The sequence below is a fragment of the Corvus brachyrhynchos genome, unplaced genomic scaffold (assembly GCF_000691975.1).
Source record: "Corvus brachyrhynchos isolate BGI_N302 unplaced genomic scaffold, ASM69197v1 scaffold302, whole genome shotgun sequence".
Lineage (NCBI taxonomy): Eukaryota > Metazoa > Chordata > Aves > Passeriformes > Corvidae > Corvus > Corvus brachyrhynchos.
Window position 1 is genome coordinate 4,064,131 of NW_008237244.1, and position 22,287 is coordinate 4,086,417.

The 22,287-nt window shown below is 38.2% G+C and overlaps 1 protein-coding gene across 1 annotated transcript; it reads right to left on the reverse strand.

Annotated features, from left to right (window-relative positions):
- Positions 1-212: 212 nt before the first annotated feature.
- On the reverse strand, positions 213-21,253 carry PTDSS1 (phosphatidylserine synthase 1). The gene is made up of 12 exons (XM_017730375.1): positions 21,160-21,253; positions 19,602-19,646; positions 17,354-17,478; positions 14,187-14,345; positions 11,441-11,592; positions 9,401-9,542; positions 8,344-8,456; positions 6,750-6,815; positions 3,781-3,880; positions 2,460-2,528; positions 1,866-1,935; positions 213-545 (listed from the first exon to the last, which is right to left on the reverse strand). Exons 2-12 carry the CDS (start codon positions 19,609-19,611, stop codon positions 433-435), a joined length of 1,119 nt encoding a protein of 372 aa, XP_017585864.1. The 5' UTR covers positions 19,612-19,646; positions 21,160-21,253; the 3' UTR covers positions 213-432.
- Positions 21,254-22,287: the final 1,034 nt, after the last annotated feature.

Sequence of the window (22,287 nt, forward strand, 5' to 3'; positions counted from 1 at the left end):
TGCATACTCTTCTAGAAAACAATTAACACAGTAAAACAACCCCAAAAAAATTCAATCAACTATGCCAACTGACTATCAGTTTACTAACCTTTGGGTATAAGTCCTCAACTAAGATATTAAAAATGAACTTGCAACACCTGAACACAAAATAGGGAGTACCTGCTATGACAAAATATCTTTTTTTTCCAGTATACCCTTCATGAACTTTTGGTGCCACATGCTGAAGAAAATAGATTTACATCAGTGAATGGGAAGTATCGTCAGGCAATGACCTGCATGACACTGGTGGCTCCATCTTCATCATCCTTTTCTTCAACACTTCCTTTTTTAAACTTTAATTTTAGAATTGATCTTCCATTTGGTAATTCAGAGCCAGGTCTGATCATCTTTGTCACCTCTGGTCACACTGTAGGATGTCTTTAGATACCATTCTTATTTCTTGCCAATTCCATTTGATACTTTTGATTTGGAATGTCGATTCCTCCTTCTAGATGAATGGCTTTCACTATTGACTGAATGTTTTGGTGGGCTACTGTCATCACCTGCTGAGAAATAAATATTTATTTAATACATATACATATTTATATAGTTGACATTGACAAGCTGCTATCTGAAAGACAGTAAGGCTTTTTAGAGCTACAGTGTTTACAGTATGGATTGTTTCAGGCAAATACAAACTGGTTGATACTTGTACTCCATCTAGTGGCCTATTTTTTTAAAGCAATTCTCCTGTAAAATTCCACCCCCACCAAAAATCAGAAATTTGCTACAGCAGAGGATAGCGGTGAAACATCTTCCATTTTAAATCATATCAATAATTAAACCTCCACATCTTTCTTAGTGGCAGGTACTACTATCAGAAATTAAGAACTATGTAAGCAAGGTCTTTTAAGGATCTTTCAAGAGTACACTTCTAGATTTCAGTCTTTCATATGACAGAACATAAGTTTGATTCTGAGAAAAAAAAGACAGACAGTGGGGACCAAAACAAGGAATCAAGAACAAAATGTGAAAGAAGCTGAAGCCTGTAATTAATGAAGTAACAGGAAGTTGCAGAGAAAGAGTTTTTTTGGTCAGATTTCTCCAGCATGCATAAATGGGAAAAACATTCTGAGTGCAAATGATTTTTCCCCAAAATATAAAAGTCCACAAATTTACTAAACTGAGACTAAACATCCAGAAAAATCATGTATGAAATATAAAGAAGATCTGCTGTAGGTGCTTTTCAAGTAGATGATAAATAGGAAATATTTTTAACTATACAAATACCTGGAACATAAACTCTGACAGATAACTTCCATGTGTGAATTTCTGATATTTGTTCAATAAGCAAGACCACCCGAAAAAGCCAGTGGAGGAGAGAAATAAATGACCTCTAGTGTAGGGGAAAGTAGTCAGAAAGAAGCTGCCTTTGCTTAGTGCAGAGAAAGCAGCTTATGATCATAGCACTGCACTGACAAGGTAACTGTCAGTAAGAACACCCGCTCCAGGGCACATTGCTGACTATTTCTTAACAACAACAAATAAAAGTACAGTTCACATTCATGTGTTTCAAATCAAACATGCAAGGTTCAGAGAGAAAACCTGTCCGCAACAGTTATGAAATGCACCTACACCTACAATAATGGCCTGGAGGAACAGGAGAAAAAATCAGTTGATACATTAAAAAATAAATACATTTCCAAGAATCAGAATTTTAAAAAGGCAGTGAAGCAAAAAAGCTTTGCAGATGATTTATCTGCATTGCTCCTGCAGAGATGTTAAAACAAGACCAGCTGAAACTAGGTAAGTTTCTCAAGCCTCGTTTTCTAGTGCTGAGCCTTAATGATATCATTTCAGGAATATAACTACAGAAGTACCAATACCTCTGCTGAATTTAGAATGAAGCCAGGAAGCATCTGGACTGTATGGACTGTCTTCACTTTCTGATAAGGTCTGCAAAAACAAGGACACATGTCATTGGGATGTTGGTAGTTCTTGTCATCAGTACTCCTCCCATTTGCAACTGGACTTATAAACTGTGGCAGAAGTCCTCACAAAACATTCAGACAGTACTTGGGACTTTTCCCTTCCTAGTTAGAAGGCACCACATAGATGACACAATAACAACTCACCACTTGCCATGTGATCTGTTGTGTAACCAAGTATTCTTAATATTCCCCTAGCATTCCACCTGTACAATGGGAACATTAGCTAACCATTCATCCTTGAACGCTTTGCTAAAATTACAGCCTCATTTTGAGTAACTAAGAGGACAGCATTCTTTAGAAACCACAGTGTAATTTGGGATCTGTCCAAGGACTGCTGAATTCAGAGTTCTTTCTATTGACTTCAGTTACACTCCAGACCATCCCCCCTTATCCGCATTTATGCTAGCTCTGGTAAAGAATTCCAATACCTAAGGCTTTGGAGTTTTAATTCTGGAATAAAACAAAACCAGGTTTCTTTTGTATAGGTACCTTTTCTCGGTAGCCGTAGTACTCTGCGTACCAAACCATACCATATAAACACAGGAAAGTCGTGAAGGCCTAAACAAGGAAGGAGAAGAAGAAGAACAAAAACAACAAAAAAAATCTGTAAAACTTTTTCCAAATTCCTTGTGTGAAGGCCTAAACAAGGAAGGGGAAGAAGAAGAACAAAAACAACAAAAAAATCTGTAAAACTTTTTCCAAATTCCTTGCTGATTCAAGGCCTCAGAGTCACTGGAGACACTGCATTTAGACTTTCATGCTCTGTTTCTCCCTGCATCTTCTGTCAGGATGAGTAATACTCATGCATCAACTTCAAGCTACACATAGATCCTGCCACCATGGGGTATGGAGAACAATTCTCAATGGGAGCAGGAAAATACATCCAGATCACCCACAGGAAACACTACCAGCAGGATTTCTGTCCACACTCTGCACAGTCCTCATACAAAGGCAGTTGGTAGGCACTTGTAGGTATATTATCAGGAACAACCAGTATGGGAGAAAATCGAATTCTCCTTCTCCCGGCCCCATGCTTCAGGCTACATTATGTACTTGGTTTTGTGGTGCTCTGATTTGAGAAGCAATTCAATACTTTTCTCCTCTGAAGTTTCAGGAATAAAATCATCATGCTAAACAAGAGAACAATAAATTCTGACTCCCCATCACCTGTTCAAACTGTGCTCCCAATTAGAAGGGAGAAATATTTATCTGTCAGCCCATTATAAATGCCTTATTTTTCACTGACCATGAAAAATGTGTTTGGCATCAGAGGTACAAGTCTGGCAGGAGAAACGTCCATTTACTGTTATAAAATGGGCATTTCATGCTGCATTTGCAGTAATCACACAAGTACAGAAAGTTGCAGGCTTAGTTAGAATGATTTTCTTGATAAATGAGGGCTGTTTATGTAGCTGTTAGACTTGAGTGTGGCACAATATGCATTGCTTATTAACACTATCCATTAACTCCTGTTCATTTCCAGCAGGCACTACAGCAAGCTCCACCAAAGTTAGCCTCAACTGAACTGACATCATCTCTCATAAAGATAAAGCACCCTATAACTAGTGTTTGTTTCATTGTTAAGCACCAGTAATCTGCTATGTCAAGAAATGAGAAAAAGAGTTATTCTACTCCCTTCAAAGTGAGTTCTAAGCAATCTAGCATTTGCTTTTCCTAGGACATGCACAAAGCTCTTTACCAGCATTCCCCCACAATGATCCCCTGCTGCCAATGTTCCAGAGAGGAAGCTATTTAGATGCTCTCAATGCTTTTGTCATGCTTTATGTTTCACATGAGAAATCTCACTTACCACACAGAGAAGCCAAAACACAACATACAGTATTTGTGTTTTGGAAAAAAGATCTTGTCCAAACTTTATGCACACAATAGCTTCGAGGAAGGCAATTACCCTGTGGGTAAATGAAAGCAGGGGGGAGAGTGATTAAAAACACTAAGGATTTAACTCACATGTTCACAACTCAGACCCCAGACTGTCAACTCTGAACAAGCACTACCCTCTAGTGAGCACACACCTCCCTGACATCACCATTAACTGAAATTCTTTGAAAAATGTCTTTCCTTTCTATACTTTTTTCAGCATAAACAGCACACAAAAAGTGATTGACTGGCAGTTCACTGTTCCATGGGGCTCCAGGGAAAAAGAAGGAGAGTGTGCCAATAGCAGAGAATCTTTGTGCCTACCAGTGTGCTTCAGCTCTCACCAGATACAAATTTCTTTTCCATGCTGAACATCCAACAGACTCCCTTGTTGGATGAACTAGAACTGTGCTTTGTTTATTTCTCAACTAGATATAAATTTACTACAATTCTAAATTGTCTACTTGTTTGCTTCATATGTATTTCCCATATTTTCACATATGAGAAAATTCATATGAAACAACATTTCAAATTCCCTGAGAATCCATGCATTTGCTCTGGTTTATCTGTAAACTCAGAGGATTTGGGGAGAAATGTGAGAGGAAAAAATCCAGTTTTTACTTTCCTCTCTAACATCAAAAGAATCAAAAAAAGTATCTTCATCTCTCTCCCTGCTACCAGGTGTTTACATCTTTTCAGGTTCAAAGCTATGAAGGCTTGTCCACCACTTGTTTATGAATCCAAAGTTTCTATCATCTGCCATGGAAATAAATTTAGTTTGTATAGGTCCTGAAGAGAAAGCTCTGTACATTTAACAACACAAGTGTAGAAACGTGACACTGAAAATGAGCAGTAAAAGTGTAGAAAACTGACTCATCTCAATTTGACATCTCAATCTGAAGCAAATAATGAAAAACACTATTGAAGTGTAATACTTTTAGCTTCTTCAGTAGAGACTTCAGGGTTGTACATCTGAGCAATGCATGAAAACTCCTCCTCACCTACATGCAGACACACTTAACATCAGGTCAAGTGTTCCAGTCTTCCAAGCTTGACACTGCAGGACACATTCCCTAGCAGCATTCTCCATAACCAGTTCACAAAAATGGCTCTACTGCCTCTCAGAGAAGACTCAGTTTCCCCCATGAAAGGGGGAGGAAAGATGTGTGCCTGACTAAACCACTGGTATTGCAGAGATGGTCCTGCTACAAGTAATAAATGACAGCTTTCCCTGTACTATTTAATGTGACTTGCAGCATGATGAGTGGGGCCAAAACTTAAAACTGTGGAAGTTAACACCCAATTGACCAATATACAAATTAATGAGATGCATATTAGCAAAAAATTGAGAGCAGTATTACTCTCCTGGGTCACCAACTATTTTTCTTTCTTGGTTTTACATTATTCTAACTGATCCAGCTGCAGAGCAAAAAATAATTAAACCAACTACAGGAGCAGGAAGAGAAAGACCACCATCAGGTAACAAATGTGTCATAGGGTTATGATATACTCAAAGGTATAAACAAAACAATAGCCTATTTTCAATAAGGACTCAAAAAAAAAAATACAGCTGTTTGCCCTGCACTTATACATTCTTTCTGTTATTCCTGTCAAGAATACTTGGGTTAAGCACATTTTACAATAGGGCAGCTGTTACAGTTTATGAAGTGGTAAATCAAGAGAAGGAAGCATGCTAACAGTGAAAGGTGTTAGTGTCCTACTGAAGGGTGATGAGAGTACTCCATAGAACTAAATATGCTAAGTTTTTATTCAGTCAAAATGGTCTTGTAATATCCTAACATATTCCTTTTTGAAAGGCTTCATCTTAATGAAAATAGTGCAATTTCAGCAGGGCTGTTGCATTGGCCTTGTTCATGCCTTACATCACTTACTGTGCATCTATCAAGAGTGATGCAATAGTATATGTCAAGTTGAAAGGAAACAGTTTCATACAAATGAAAGGCACTAATTTTAATTATACCCATAGTTAGGCTGTTAAAAATTCCATTTTTGCCTTTAGAACTGTCTTGGTTACCACAGATATGAATATTCTATCTACTTCTTTTAATTGCTTCAGAAATTATCTTCTAGATAGTTAAAATTACTGGAAAATTTCCTCTTTTTCAGCAATCAACAGGAACTCCTAATGATGCTCTGTTTTTTTCTAGCAGATTACAGAAGTAAGCAGTAGGAAGGAGAACAGTTATTCCACACACACTTCCCACTATTAGATCAGACTGTGGGTGGATGTTCTATTGCAGTTCTTGTTAGGTGATCATACAGACATATTTGGGTATCTATTTATTGACACACATGACATTAACGTGTTCAGTGAGAGCTTTCAGCCAAGGATGATGGGTTCTGTAATCCTTAACCATTTTTCAGAAGCAACCACGCAAACTTTTCATTTAAAGGTGTCCTCTAAGAGACAAAGAGATTGCAGCCAAGGTCACCATGGCTCATAGTACACTCAGAAATACTGGATAACTGTGGTTTGTTTCACTGTCCTCTGCTGTGATGCTGCTAACAGCAGCAATGCCCACCTTGGCAGACAGGGAAACATTATTCTCACAACAATGAAGCAAAGGCAAGCTTTGCCTTTGCAAATCAAGCAGAGGCAGAAGATTTGTCCTTCTCACCTGACTGAGAATATGGGCAGAAAGGCCAATGCTACTTTGAAGGAGCCTAGCTTTATCCAGCAGTTCCTAGTTCTTCCTTCTGTTGTCCTTACTCATTCCACCACTTCCCATGATCTACCTCCAAATTCAGAATTTTCCTTTCCTCTGAACTTGCAAAACCAAACCAAGACAAAGACTGGCTTCATGGGAACTGCCTGTTCCTGTGCTGGACCCATACTTAACATTTGTCCAAGTGCTTCAGAAATGCAGCAAGAACACTTACCCGAACACCCAGCACTGAGTTCCCACCCTCTTGCACTGTGTGTCTGTGAGGTAAGCATAATATTGCCTGAGAAGGGAAGCAAGAAAATTATTCAGTGAAGTTGAAAGTCCCCAGAATATTTACATTTAGAAAGCAACTTTGTGTTACAGACATATCTATAGTGAAAATGAAGTGCTGATGGTTAAATTCAAATGCAATCATTCTGGATGTCTACCAGATGGTTTCAATTCTAGCAGGACAGATTATCACATATATCAAATAGCTTGAGACAACACAGAAAACAATCCTGAGAGCAAAGACTGGGAAAGTACCCAAACTAGTAGGCTAGCAACATTTGTCTCCTGCCTCTCCACTGAGTCTCCAATTCTTACAGGCAAACTGCAACAGCTTCAAAAGAATTAAGAGCATCCCTAATTTTTTTCCACAGTTTGTCTTTTATTTATTAACAACTGCATTTTCTTGAGAAATGTGGGTTTGAATCTTGAAAGAATATGGCTATTCCATATCCTGTTTGAATGGTCTAACCACTGACATATTTTTCTCTCAAGAACAGTAGAATTTTTCACTATTTTGAAAACAATATGGAAACCATTCTGCTCTGTTCTCTATGCTCCAGACATTTAAGAATTTAGAGAGTGGAATTCCAAAGAAATGGAATCAAAGTTCTTGTTCTCAGTTTCTGATTTCCACTGACAGATGGGGAAGACAAGTGTTATTACTCCAACAATACAAGGATGGCCAAAAATAAAGACTTCTATAGGTGTGCAAGTGCTACAAAGAAAAAAAAAACCTTAGAAGTCCACCTATACTAGAGCTCACAGGGTGTTTAGTGTGATTTAATTAATAGTGTGAAATCACTGCACATAACTTAAGACACTAACAACAGTATCTGAGGAATAAACCAATTAGTGGCTGCCATTTAGCTGTCCAAGGTAACATCGCTTTTTACATGAATGGGGAATTCTCTGCTTCTAACTTCAGATCTGTGTGCATTCCGTCTACCTCCAACTATGTAATGGGGAAAAAAAAGAAAATTAAGGGACTTTGCTAACAAGGTAAAATCCCACACGTGACCAAAAGCAGATCCATGTTCCTATACAGCTGTTAATCCTGCATATATAGTGTTCTGTTCTTACAATAAGCTACTGCTTGATCTTTTCTTACAACATGCTACTATTTCCTGTAGACAAACAGAATAAGGAGCTGTTAGAAAAACCAACAGCTCTACTTTTCCTCATCTACATTTTTGGGAGCACCTGACTCATTAACTTGAATACTTTCATATGCAGCCCTCGAGGATAACATATGCAGCTAACTCACAAAACAGGGAGATGCTACACAAACAGGAGAAGGAGCAGACTGGTTCTGCATCCCTATGGCAACACAGTTGTTTATGCACATTTTACCTCATCAGTTTATTTGTCAGGAAATACATTTTATTGAAAAGAGATGATTTCTTTTTTATCTTTGCTGGTGGCAAAAGCATGCCTTTCGTGAAATGTGCCATACTTATTCACAAATGATATGTAGTTCTTGGATATCTAGAAGTTAAGTCACTTTAAACTGAAAAAAAAACACCAAAGCAAAAAATTACCTTACAGTGGGTGCCGTAATGATTCCTATGAAGAGAATTCTCCCCCAGCTTAAAGGGTGGCTTGCTTGGAACACAAAGATATGTTTCAAAAAGAATGTGTTCAACTCAGTTAGCTAGATTAAAAAAAAAAAAAGCTGGTTAATAGTGTTCAACTTATATAACTCCTAATGAGTTAGTACAGAAAATATGCAAAGATTAATATGGAAACTAAAACATAGAAAGAAATCTATTTATATTCTACAATAGTCCTGCTGGTTAGATTGAACATTGAAAGAGTAATTCCTGCTCTAGGACAAGCAAGTAATATACTAGTAAAACAAAAAATTCTCCCCTAGACACCTCTATGAAAGTATTTTCCCTCTTTCCAGAAACTCATTAAGGGACCAGACATTAATGCACACTGCAGAGGTCTTCTGATAACTTGCATATCCTAAATCAGATATGAATGACCAAGGCAACTTTGGGAGAAAAGCAGAAGAGATCATATATTAAAAATTAAAAACCTCCATAAACTATATTTATGGTTTTCCTTTAAAAAACTAAATCAAGAAATTTTTAAAAAATCACAAAAGTTTTAGTTTAAAGTTATCAAAGCATTTGCGACATATTATAGTCTTGCTGGATTGATGACGATATTCTGAGTATCACTGATCCATTCAACAGTCAATGGGAAAGGAAAGAAATAATCCAAAAAAACCAAGGCCAAACAAACAAAAAAACACCCCCCACAAGAACCAAACAAACCCCCCCAAATCAACACAACAAAATCAAAATAAATCACCATCCCAAACCCCCACTGTCTAGAAGTTTTTAAATCTGTGTCAAATGCAAAATGCCAATATAGCAACATTTGGCTTTTTCCACAGACTCTGTAATTACACTCCTGAACTACCACGAAACTCCCGTGAAAGCACCGTGACCAATTCTACATTATCAATTCATTTAACTGTGTATTTCAATAACAGACATACATTGCATTAGAATATTTTTTAGTCTAACATAGCCAACAAGTAAGTGAGCTGATGGCAGCTTTGACTTCATGGAATATATTTCTTACCTGCCAAATGATCATGAAAAGGTAGATTCCAGCCACTCTCTGAAATGAAGACTTTGGGTCAAACCAGCGGACATATGTCCAGCTGGCTGGGGTGAACTGTAATACAGCTCTTTTGATTTTCCCTGTGGTTGTGTGAATGTCCCTGGAAAAAAATAAGGGCTGGAGTAAATATAATGAATATGCCAGAAGGGAAAAACAAAAAGGCAACAGCCCTGTTACTGATGTTTTTGAACAATCACTTTTTTTTGATCAACAGCAGAGATCTTCACAGACACAACTATATACCAGGCAAGGGGAAATTCAGAAAAATAATCTATTAAGCATTTCAGTCAAGGTGCGTATTCTGCTATGAAAGTCCACTCTTCTCTATCCTCAGTCAGTAACTAACTAACTACACAACACATTTATCATTCTCTTCACAAAGAAACAAGGACAGCAATTCTGCAACCTCCTTGGAAGATCTAGATGTTTTTTCTTCCTAGTCTATGTTGCCACTGCTCTTACCCCAAACACTCCTTGTTCTAGAGCTCTCTGACATCAATCCTTCAAGAATCTGTCAGATTCATTATTCATTAACTGTATAAGGGGCTGGCTCCACAAGTTTAATAATACTACACTTCCAGCACATATAACCCCTGCTGTTTTGACATTAGATGCATGTGGACCTCCTGGAGAGGTGTGATAGCACTGCTAAAAACTAGAAAGCATTTAAATTCCATTTTGAGAGGGGGTCTTAATGGAGGCTCATCTGACACATATTACCGATTCTTGCTTTTGATAATATTAATTCAGATGAGCAACAGCATCCAAAGAACAGGGAATCTAAGAAAAACTCAGAGCTTCCTTTGCTGAATGAAGACTAGTAGGACTAGAAGTCAGTTTTCATCCTGTTATTCCTCTGGCCCTTCTGGACAAAAAAAGACTCAGATTTCATATTTCCAGTATTTGTGTTCTTCTAGGCTGGAGGGAGCTTAGGTTAGGGAGAATCTTCTAAACTTTAAGATCTCTATCTATTAAATGAAAAAAAAAGAAAAAGGAATTAAAAGGGCACAAGCTTCTTATTTTTGCAGCACCTTCATGTTGAAGGTCAGAAAAATCTACTCATGCATTTAAAAGAACATGAGGAAAATTATTCCACAAAGACAATAAAGACTAGTGCCATAGTTAGTCTGTTGTTTCAACTTTCAGTGAATTCTCTAAAAATAGAAGGACCATCAACTCTGATAGAAATGCAGGAAAACTGAATTCAGACTAAAGGCTGGATGGTTCTTAGAGTAGTTAACAAAACTATGAGTAAAAAAAGCAAGCAGTACAGAGATTCACACAAGGTACAAATTTGGAAGTCGAGATCTGAGTTCCTTTTCCATCTCTCAAGGCAATTCACTGCACTTGATCCTGTTTCATCTATACCATTGGTAATGGGCAGATAACCACACTTGCTACCAGCTAGCAGGGAAGAAGGCAGGAGAGGGGCCAAAAGCTATGGAAGAAACCACACCTGGACAGCTAGGAACCGACACTTACTAGGTCATAAGCTGTTGCCCTTTTACACAACAAATGCCTCTTTATTTTACAAGTACTCCATTTATTTTAGAGGGTCAGCAATGAGGCAAGGCAATTAACAGCACGAGTACAATCAGCCCCATGCCCCTCCTGCAATTACAACTAGTGCTGACAGATTGCCACACTAATGCATCACCAAGGTGAGCCCAAATCTAGTTTAAAAATGTATGATGAGAAAACCATCACAATTTGTTTTGCTCCCTGACTTCCTCAAAGTTTTATGTATACAAAAGAAACTGAAAATGCAAATAGCTTTAACTATTTTGTCTTGTCTATCGGCATCAATGCTTGTAACTTAAAATTGCAAAAGAAAATCATATATACAGTCATATTTACAAACATATGCTGTACAGGAACATTACTATGAGATTGACATTTAACATGTAGAATAAAATTGCAGCACTGTTAGCACAGGCAGATTCCATGCTATTTTTATACATGCAAAACAATGTTTATCAAGCTTTAATTTAGACCTACTTGAAGCTTGCCCAGTGATAGGTCCTCATCTCCAAGAAACGACAAACTACCATGCCCAACCAGATGCCACCCCCGTTACAAAGCAGGATGTCCAAAATGACTTGATCCCACCAGCATTCAGCAAAATTAGGCAGAAGGTGCATGAAGAAGAGCTATAGAATACAGCAAAAAGATTCTGGGTGAGGAACAGCACAGAATTCATATAAATTTAGTTTTTAAGTACACATTAAAAAATCAGCTTTTCTGTTCACAGCATACTTCAAGGACGTGAGCCACAGCCACTGAAATTTGATGGACATCCTCCCATTAACTTCAGAAGGCCTTGGACAGAACCACGAAAGACATCAGAAGTTTCCTTCTCACTGTTTCCTGTTGAGGCTATGCTGTATATAAGGGTATCATCAGCTGTTGGCCTCTCAAAGATGATACACCATACATTAATAGAAATGTATGAAACAAGCAGAACTACTGAGTTTCTTGGAGGAAATAAGGTGGTTTGTGCTTAAAAAAAATAAAATGAAGAGAATCTTTGTTTCATTTTTGCTAAATAGTTTTAAGCAGTATGTTTTCCAAACCAGCAACAAGATGCAGCAAGTAAAATGGATGCATTTGTAACAGCTGTCAGTACTAAAGCATGGTGGTGCTCAGGATTTAAGATTTTCTATTTCAAAACTCTTTCATTTATTATTTTCAGAAAACTTAGTGAACGCAAAAAGATTAAGAGTTCAACAACATTTCAGACAACATTTCAGCAAGCTTTGCTGCTATACTTGATACAGAATGGCTCAAGAATTTAAGAGGACATTCCACTCTACTGATGGAGTGAGGAGAACAACTAGCTGAAGTTAAGGCAAGATATAAACATATTTTACCCAGAGCTAGAAATGTATTCAGTGCCTCTCTTTCTCCTTTAAGAAAAAATAATTCTCTTTTTCTATGAGAAAAAACACTGCAATCCAAAAAATAGACTGGAAAAATTACCTATGGACAGGAAATCTAGGTAGCCATGTGTTAAGCAGTCCCTCTGCAATACTCAAGGAGATAATTAACAAAACACACAGCAAACTAAAAAATGTATCTCCAGAAAAACAGTACAATTTTTGTCAGTTAATGTACATACACTGAGGCTGTGGAAGATTATTGGTATGATTTTGTAATAAAGCATCTTTTGTTAAGAGATGTAAGCATGAAGTATTGAAAAAATCAGATTTGAGAAAAGGAACAAGAATATTTTCTGTATACAACAAGAATGAATGCTGGCCCATTTACAGTACATTACAGTGACTAATGCTGGCAATGACAATTCCTTTGAAAACTCTTGCAAAAGTGTACTAAACCCACTTGTTTTTCTTTGACTAAGCTATGTGAATGTCAACCTTTTCAAAAAAGAAAATTTGAATTTCTCTTCAAGACGCGAGGGATACAGTGTTGTTCATTATCCTGTTAAAGTTTCCTTTTCATCTTTCTAATTAATTTAACCTGAGAGGGGCGATAGCCTACAAATGTCAGTCAGATCCAAGCAAAGACACCAGAAGTTACAGACAAAAAGGCAGCAAAACCCAGAGCACAGGTGTTTGCCTGACAGTCTCTAAGGTTCTCTAGCTGCTTCCTCGGAATGAGAGACCAAGATCTGCCTGCATCCCAACTTTAATCCAACAGTATGGCGCATGAGCCAAGTTTCCCATTTCGGAACATGGAGGTGGCTGAAATCCATTAATGTGAATAGAAGCTGCTCAGCTCAATCCCTGTGTAACGGCCCTGATAACTTCTGGAGGTTTCTAATTACTCTCCTGAATTATCTAATTCATCAAAAATCCATTTGAGTGGTGATAACATATCTGTATGTTGAACATTGTCCAACATGTTGTCTGCTCCAGTAATCTGCCTTTCAACAAGGGGAATATTAGACACCTGATGCTGTGTCAAATTGAAGACAAGGGTTGTGAGATGAACAGGAAGAGTATGAGTGAAACAAATCCAAATATATTCTTTTGCAGAGGGAAAAAATGAGTACAATAACTAGCTAAGGTGTTTTTTGCAACTGGGTACTTGTGAAATCCCTATCTTAAGCAATCTTAAGCAGCACAGTATCCGTCAATGCCACAGAACAAAAACATGTTTTGAAGAGGAACTCATGGCACCAGGATTTTCAAACCCAAAAGTTTAATTTTAGACGAATACATTCTTATCTACGTCTCTGAATTAGAAATGCTTTGTCAGATAAGCCAAGCATTCTCAAGACAGCAAGCTTTACAGAAAACTGATTTTAAAGACTAAGTTCAGGTGTTTACATCAAGAAAATCCCTCAGCTCCATTTCACTTGTACGTAATGCATGACTGTACACAATGTGTGATATTGTTGTATGTGAGCTAAAGGGACCATGACAGTAGATCACAGATACTGCAAGGTGAAAAAGGAGAACAGTTGCTCTGAATCAGGAAATATGTGAAGTAGAAAATGTAGCATGATCCCCATAACAGCAGAAAAATAAATTATGAATGGCACAAATAGGCTGGCGTAGACTTCCCTTCTATTCAAGCAGTAATAAATCACTTACCTAAAACCCAGCTTGCTACTGTCTGCTAATTCAACTGCATCAATTACTCAGCATCTGGTTTATAAGACTTAAAATGTAAATCTATACTGAGAAGTAGAGAGTCATCCTTCTAGTAACAGTCACGCTTCCCCCAAGAACAATTCACATCTTGTATCTTTGCTGATAATTAAGATAAAAGAGGGGCGTACCTCAGTGAGTTCCCAGGTGATGCTAATAGTCCAGCACAGCCCATAGCTGCGGATCAGCAAAGCCTTCATAGCCCAGCCCCAGAAATGTCCAAAAGCAAATATATCAAAGTGGCTGAGGATTCTCTCCCAGGTGATAACATGACAGTTCACTGCATACTCCTGTCATGAAAATAAAAAACCCACAACAAAATTACTCCATCGACACACAACTTCAGAAAGAAGAAACATCTTTCTATTCAGTGCAACAAGCCTGGAATTATAAGTGTATTAAAATTAGCATTATTTCATGTTCTTATCCTTCTAAACTCTGGCAGAAAAATTCCAGTATTAAGACTCAGTGCCACCATGGTACAGCTCTAATTTAAAGGGAAATAGAATAGACCTTGGTGCCTGAAGAAGCATGTAAGTAACAGAGAAGCAACAAAAATAATAACAATAAAACCAGCAAACAATACTCCAGAAAATACTTATTTGCCTTTCTTTCGAGTTCGATTTGAAACCACCTTTCCCCACATTCATGCTGTCTGGTATTCAGATGTGGCTCATCAGTGGCTAATCCTCCCCAGTTTCTGATGTAATGTTACTCATGCCAGTGTTTACTTGAGTATCTTTTGTGTCTTATTTTCTTCATGAAAGCAATTTCCCAGAACCCATTCATATCAAGGAAGTTCAGTCACAGGCCTGGACTGAAAAAAAAAATTAGGAAAAAATCAAAGGGAACTTGCAACTGTTTTGTCACAGATGAGCAGCAGATTCCTTAAGAATATTAATTAATATTCTAGTCAACAATGACAAAGGAATTGGGTTCTCTTAACATGTTGCATAGCAAGTGCTAGAAATCACTGCCCAACAAGAAAAAGAATTTGTATGCCAGCAGGAGGCTGCAACTGTGGGGTTCTGTCTTGTCACTGAACACAAACTGAACTATTGCTAACAGGAAACACACATTTTAAAAAAATCTCTGCTCTTCAATCCTCCTAAAATACACATTGCCACCTGCAGGTGACAACGCAGCACTGCTCAGTGCTATTGAACCAAGAATTGTCCTTCAGGCCACAACTATTGCTAATCCTGCACCAATGAACACTGATCACGTTGAAAAGGAGATAGCAGAGAAAGATTTAAATCATGAAGAGAAAAACGCACAATTTCACACAAAATCTTCTATCAGCAGACAGATAAGTCCCACTACGGGATGATAGAGGTTATATAAGCTACTATAAGTAACCCTTACTGCTGGTGCTTTCTCCAGCACGCCTGTGCTGCTGGTCAGAGAAAGGTGCACCGCCTGTTCTAAGGATGGCAAACCTGCAGCTTTAGTGCACCAAGAGAACTGAAACTGGCTCATTTGCCAGCACAAGAAGCATGGAATGCACAACAGAAGGTGCTGGCTCCTTGCTACACCACCATACCTATGATCAGTGAACACAATGAGGCTACTCCAAAAGTAAGTTTTTTTCCAGAGCTCTTGCTTTTTTGATTTTATTTTTACTGGGGCTTTTCCCTCTCTATTTTATCTTTCCAGATGCAGTTCTGCCAGCCATACAGGGAAATGTGTTGAACTTTTGTTTATACCCAAGCAACTTTGCCAGTCCTGTGCAAGCGACCAAGCTGCGGCCTTCATTATAGCTGAGCTTCAAAACTTTACTCCAATTTTAAATGACAATGTCAGGATTGCAAAGCAGACCAGGGCAAGTTTCCACTGACTGCCACAGTCAGGGAATCTGCTGTACTGTGGTTCAGTGCCAGTAGTAATACTAGTCCTCCTCTAGTTAGAATCTATTTCTAATTTAAATGACAGGAGAGCCAGGTGAATCTGATAAACCAACAGATTCCTTGTCTCAGCTCCCTTTTGTTGCTCAGCAACACCACTGATGCCTGTGCTGGGGCTCCATTTACCCACATGTCCTCCCCCCATCCTAAGGGCAGGCTTCCCATGCCTCTCCACCACCACAGGTGGTTCCTGCAGAGCCCAAAGTCACCGTCCTACTCCTCATGCTGGAGTTGCACAACACGTACTGCTGACAGGCTGAGGTCCATTCCCTGAAGCATCGGGTTTTCCAGGCAAGGAGGCTGCACACAGCTCTCACTACCAATCAACTAATGTAAGCTTACTGCACCGTAAAGATTTCCATTCCCCCATGTGCTACAGGGCAGGAGTTTGCAGCCACTGCTGATAAGGTGCTGTGCACTGGTTTGCATAAGCAGTAAATTGCCACGTGTGAAAGACAACCACTGAATTTCCCTACTCATGAGGAATGAGCCCTATAAGAGCACTATACAACAGGTGACCATGGTGGACAGATGCACAAACCCAAGGTCCAGGGAGCATATTGGTCAGGTGGTGAGGAGTAACTTGATGCAATAGTGAGGAGGGCAAGACTGGCAACTATTTCCTCCCCATACAGTAACCCTCTTCTGCTTGGTGCCCAACCGCTCACACAGTGTTCTGTTTGCCTCCCTATAAAACTCACACCCTTCTCCCACGCCTCCTTTTACAACCTCAGCTCTCTGTGTTTCTGTCCCCACCTGAAGGGGAATGTTCTTTGTATGGAAAACTCTTTGCAAGCTGCTCAGTAAGCAAAAGAACAAGCCTGGCTTTCTGTGCCACTCCAGATTATTGTCTATGGAAATAATTTCCCAATGGTAACAGCATCAGTGCTCAGCTGACTGACTGGAAGGGAGCAGAGTCCTGCAGTTTCCATACATACACATGCTCCACAAGCTCCATAGCATGACAGTAATGTACTAAGCTCAGAGCAACAAGGCAAGACCAAAGTTCTTTGACTGCAGCATTGTGGCATCAAAAAACCTGATCTGGGACACACACCATACAGGCTTCATTTAGAAACTACCTTGTTAAGTCTGTTTTCAGTATCCCTGCTCATATATATTACCAAAAGGAATCCAAAGCCACCCCACTGCAAACATATATCATATTGCACACTCATCCAAACATCTACATTACAAAAACCAAAATACTGAGAAGACTGTTTTTCACATCAGCTGATTTCAAAGTAAATAAATTGTAGTTGACACAAAGGACTTGTTAACTGTCAAGTATAGGAACAAACTTGCACTGCTCATGCCAGCAAATTCAGATTTATCCCTTCCTACTCATGTAAAACATGCCTAAAGCATGTACAATGAAGTGCATGGATACATACCATAATATCTGCTTCCCTTGTGGCATATCGAAGATTAGGGTCCAGCCAGTACATCACTGCTTTTACCTGCTCAAAGTTAAGGAAGAGCACGAACACCAGGAACAGAAAATAGAGCACACTGAGACCTGCAAAAAGACTCAGTTTTAAAATCATGTTCACTCACAAAACTGCTTGGAACACAGAGTCCAAAAATCTGCTTTCAAACAGTTGTTCTACAAATGAATTCCTATATGCAGCACCTACATGCAGAAAAGCTGAAGAGACACCAGTCAGATGGCAATGCCTGAGCACTCAGCCCTTCATATCCCCTCCTCTGACAAGTGATATAATACATGGTCGACTGCATGAACCCAATCAAAACAAAATCAGTCTAATCAGTTTAGACATGTGTAGTACAAGGCTGTGATCAGGAAGCTCTTCAGTAAGAGATACATTAGGATCCAGGATTGCATTAGCTCTGTCCCTTTGCTTTAAGTATTCTTGGTCTCACTAACGCAAATCACTAAGCCTTTATGCAGATTTCAATATAAAGATCAACTTAATAATGCCACCTGGAAATTCTGAGCTGCTCTGGCAACATACAATAATTATAAATATACACTAATGCATATCTGAGTTACTTTTGTGAGCTGGAAAATTTGCTTCTTGAACCTTTTAAAGATAAATATGATCATTATTTATTTTCACACCATTATAAATTATTAAACACTATTGCATTTGGGAGTACCAGTTCTCTCCTCCCTGTCTGAATATGAATTTTTTTTTTTAAAGAAAAACTTGTTACAAGTTGAGTCCTAGGTGCAGATCTGTGGGTAGCTGAAGCTGCTGTTGGGAGCGTATCTTTACATTATTCACAAGTTCACAGATATCCAAGACCACATTTGGAGGAGGTGTATAACCACTATTTCCACAGCCTCAAGCTTACTTGTATCCTGCAGCAATGTCACGGAAAGCAGAAAGATTAACGTGAATAAACTTAGGATCTGCCATCCAAGATAAATTACAGCAATCCTAAAAAGGCATTTTAAGCTATAACCAGGACTCACATGTTGGTAGTCCCCAGCACATGCTAGAAAGCAACTTTTGTTCAGAAGGAAATATCTATATGGTCCTCTGCAGTCGCAGAAACACAAGGGAAACAAATGTCACCCTGCTAAAGGAAGCACAGCCTGCAGGCCAGGGTGCATCTGGAAAGGTTGAGGACACACCAGTCTTGCCCTTCGTCTACCGAAGGGGCCTGAGAACTGAAGCACGGCTAAATGAACCATGCCAGAAGAAGAGGAATTACACAGGGAAAAATGCTGCTCCTGATTTTGCATGCAGCCTTTTCCCAAAAGTACAGGGGTCAAGCTCTGACAGTATCAACATTGAGAATGACCTTTTACTTTACATGTGCTGAAACTTGCAGTGAGCAGTAGGATCTGTGTTTCCCAAACTTCCCAAGAAGCAGGTTTGTTTAACAAATACTGTCTCATCAGCAGTATCCTCTCACTGTCAACAGATGAGTAATCAGCTACTTTGGGAAGCTACTTATTTTTAGATATAAGGTGGCAGGAGAGAGAAACATTCAGTCTGCCTAAAAATGATCAAATGTGCAGTCTAGCATATATTCTGTGAACCCTGAATTATTTGAAAATAAAATTCCTCATGTTTTTGCTGTGTAATTCAGATGTTTAAGGAGCAGGATTTCACTTGGTTAGTTTTGTGGCTAACAGAATTATTTTTCAAAGCATGAAGGCAACTGATATTTACAAGTACTTTTAATGCAATAAGTTAAGAATATGAATATATACATGTCAAGAATATTAATAAATGTAATGCTATGCAATGATACAATTTAATAAGCATATAAAGTAATAGCATATTTTGCTAATAATGAAAAGAAACCACCTACGCAACTGGATTTAGAAGTCAGACAGTATATGGAGAAGCTGGGCTTGGAAGAGATGACAGTAGGGAAAAGTGTGGGGGAAGGAGATTAGGAAGCACAAAACAGGATTAAAACAGAGTATCAGAATGAATGATCCCTTTTTGGTGATTTCATTTACACCATCCTGACACAGAGGAACTACAACAATATTCCCAAACATTACTAAGAATAGATTATAAGCAACTGCTCAGAAGTGGGAGGGAAGTGACATTCACACAAGTTTGATGCACAATTATGTTTCATGACAATTCCATTCATCAGAAAGTTAAAAAGGCAGGTCCTGCAAAATCAATGCAAAAGTCAGAAACACAAACTTACCAAAAACCATCCTCCATATAGCAGGGTGAGGACGCGTAAAGGGTCCTATAGACAGTAAACAAAAAGAAAACAGTTAGTAAGAACCACAAAATTTATTTTTGAGTATGTCTCATGTGAGTACTTGGCATGAGCATGGATCAGTTCTTCATCAAACTATGTAATACACCCAAAAGCTGGAGCTCTACGTTGTTGAAAAACAAAAGAACAGCAGATTTCAGAGTGGAAAAAGAAGACTGCCAATTGGTAACATGAACACAATTTTTCACTGTTTTTATGGAGTCATTTCCAGAACAGTAGCGTGCTGTTTGTTCAGCTGACACCACATCTCAGGTGTCACCTGAGGATGTCCTGACCTGGTTTCCAGACTGCAGCTTGCTCCCAGTTAAGACATCCCACACAAATTTGTCTGTGTTAACAAAGAAAGATGGTGCTTAGCCTTCAGACCAACAAGAAATGTTACCAAACAGGCCTCCCGAAATTTCCAAAATGAACATCATATATAGCTGACAAGAAGGAAGACACCTATGCTCTTTACCAGTGTCAAGTTTTATTTACTTTAGAGCCAGTGATGAAACTGATTTATTAGATTAAAAACCTCTCAGCTAACGTGAAGAGCAGAGAAGTGAAGAGCAGAGAAGGTAAGTCTGGTGAAACTGGAAAACATCTAAAGATGAATCGTACATTTAGGTAGCAAGAAATGGCTCAACAAGTATTTTCTGCACATGCTGCAGGCCACTCTTTCATAAAGTTTGTTTTTCTCTGGCATTCAGTTTTTCAGGCAGCACTTTGTGAAAAGTGTGCATATAGGATTTTTAACATATAGGAAAAACATGTCCCAACTCTGTAGTACAAAGCTGTCCTGAACACAATTACTGTTTTTTCCTGAACACTGCCAATTGTGAGACAGTTTAGACTTGAGCAAAGAATCATGATTTTGCTGACAGCAATAAGTAAAAATTAAAAAACTAAAACAGACAAATCAGGTAGAAACATTTCTTTCACAGAAATAAGTGACATACGAACTTTCTTACATTTTTGCACATTCTGCTCCTCACATAACTACAAAAACTTTTGTCCAACTTGAACTTCTACTGGGCAACTGTGGTTTTACATTGTAATGCAACTTAAACCATTTTTTCTATCACTATCTTCTGGTACGGTGCTTTATGTAAGGTGTTGTGTCTGAGAATTTTTAGAATTACACTTCTGTTAAAACACACTGAGGCAAAGTCCTCAAACATTATTTAAGGGTCTGTTAGCATCATTACTTAGCAATCTGAGCTGCAACTGCACATCTGCAAATAGAACACTGATTTTGAGAACTCAACTTCCTTGTTAAATACAGACTATAAATAATAAGCTATAAATAACACTTATCTCTGCTCAGTATGACTACAACCCATTTTAGACTGTTCCTTAATATAAAGCAATTCAAAAGAGTAAAGAAAAAATACCCTGAAAATTGGTATTTAAATAAAAGTCAAAGTAAATATAGTGGCAATAAAGAGTAATTCACATTTAAAAAACATGAAATATAAGCTGTGTAAACCTTACTCACCATTAGGAAAAGCTAGAACACTGATGATTAGAAAGAAGAAAATCACAGAGAGGATACCCCTCCAAATATTATCCTCTGGTACCGAATCATCCCTAAAGAGACAGACAACACAGTGTTGAAGTACATTATAAGAATGAAGTCAAAGGCTCTCAAGATATATTATTTAAATAAAGAATAGATGGAAATTAAATCTAAGAAATATGCATGCTAATTATATAACAAGTTAAGATAGTAATTGCACTGAATGATTTTCACACTACACTTCTGGGTGTCCCTTTCTTACAAGAGGGTTAAATATTTAATAAACACATGCAAGCCATTTAGCACTGTTAGAAGTCAGTGTAGAAGCAATGACCAAATTTAACATACGGTGAAAAAAATCTTCCTGCTTTAATGTTTATAGAAACATCATCAAATTACTTTTGCACAGCAAACAGACCTAAACTAAACCCTCTGGAATCCTGGATGCAATTCCTAGGTTTCCCTCTGCTGTTTTGGTGCTACTTGCAAAACCTTTCACTTCCCTTTGCCTATCCCCAATGCCAAATGCCTGAGATGAGGGAAAAAATAATGATCACAATCAGTCTTTAGAAATAATGAATATACATCTTAGAATCTGTAACACAGACAGCACAACTTAAAAGACCCAAGGAAAAATATCAATTTGCTTTTAGATCTATTAAGCCAAAGCTCTGAATATAATATCAGGTATTATTTGTGCTACTGTTACATTATAGCCAGAAGAGAGACCTACGAATTCAGTTTGGAATGCCAAGGCAAACTTGACAGAGCTCTTTCTTTTCAGGCAAGTAGAATATGGTAGCAAGATTAACAAAATAACCCTCACCCAACTCTTCTAACCAGCAGACAGCTTCTGGGATAATAATACAAACAGAAACAAACTTCAGAGTATCGTAGTATAAACAGCAAATATTTCATAATGTATCACCACTACAACTGAAGTCAAAGTTTTACCATCTGGATAGTTTTCATGTACTTAGGATCAGTTTATCCATTTAAGTATATTTCTTTATTTAGTCCCAACACAAGAACAAAAAACTTCCCAGCAACTTTAAAGATATAAAGCTGTTCCTGGCAGAGCATCTGTCACATTTCTGGATGGTTCAG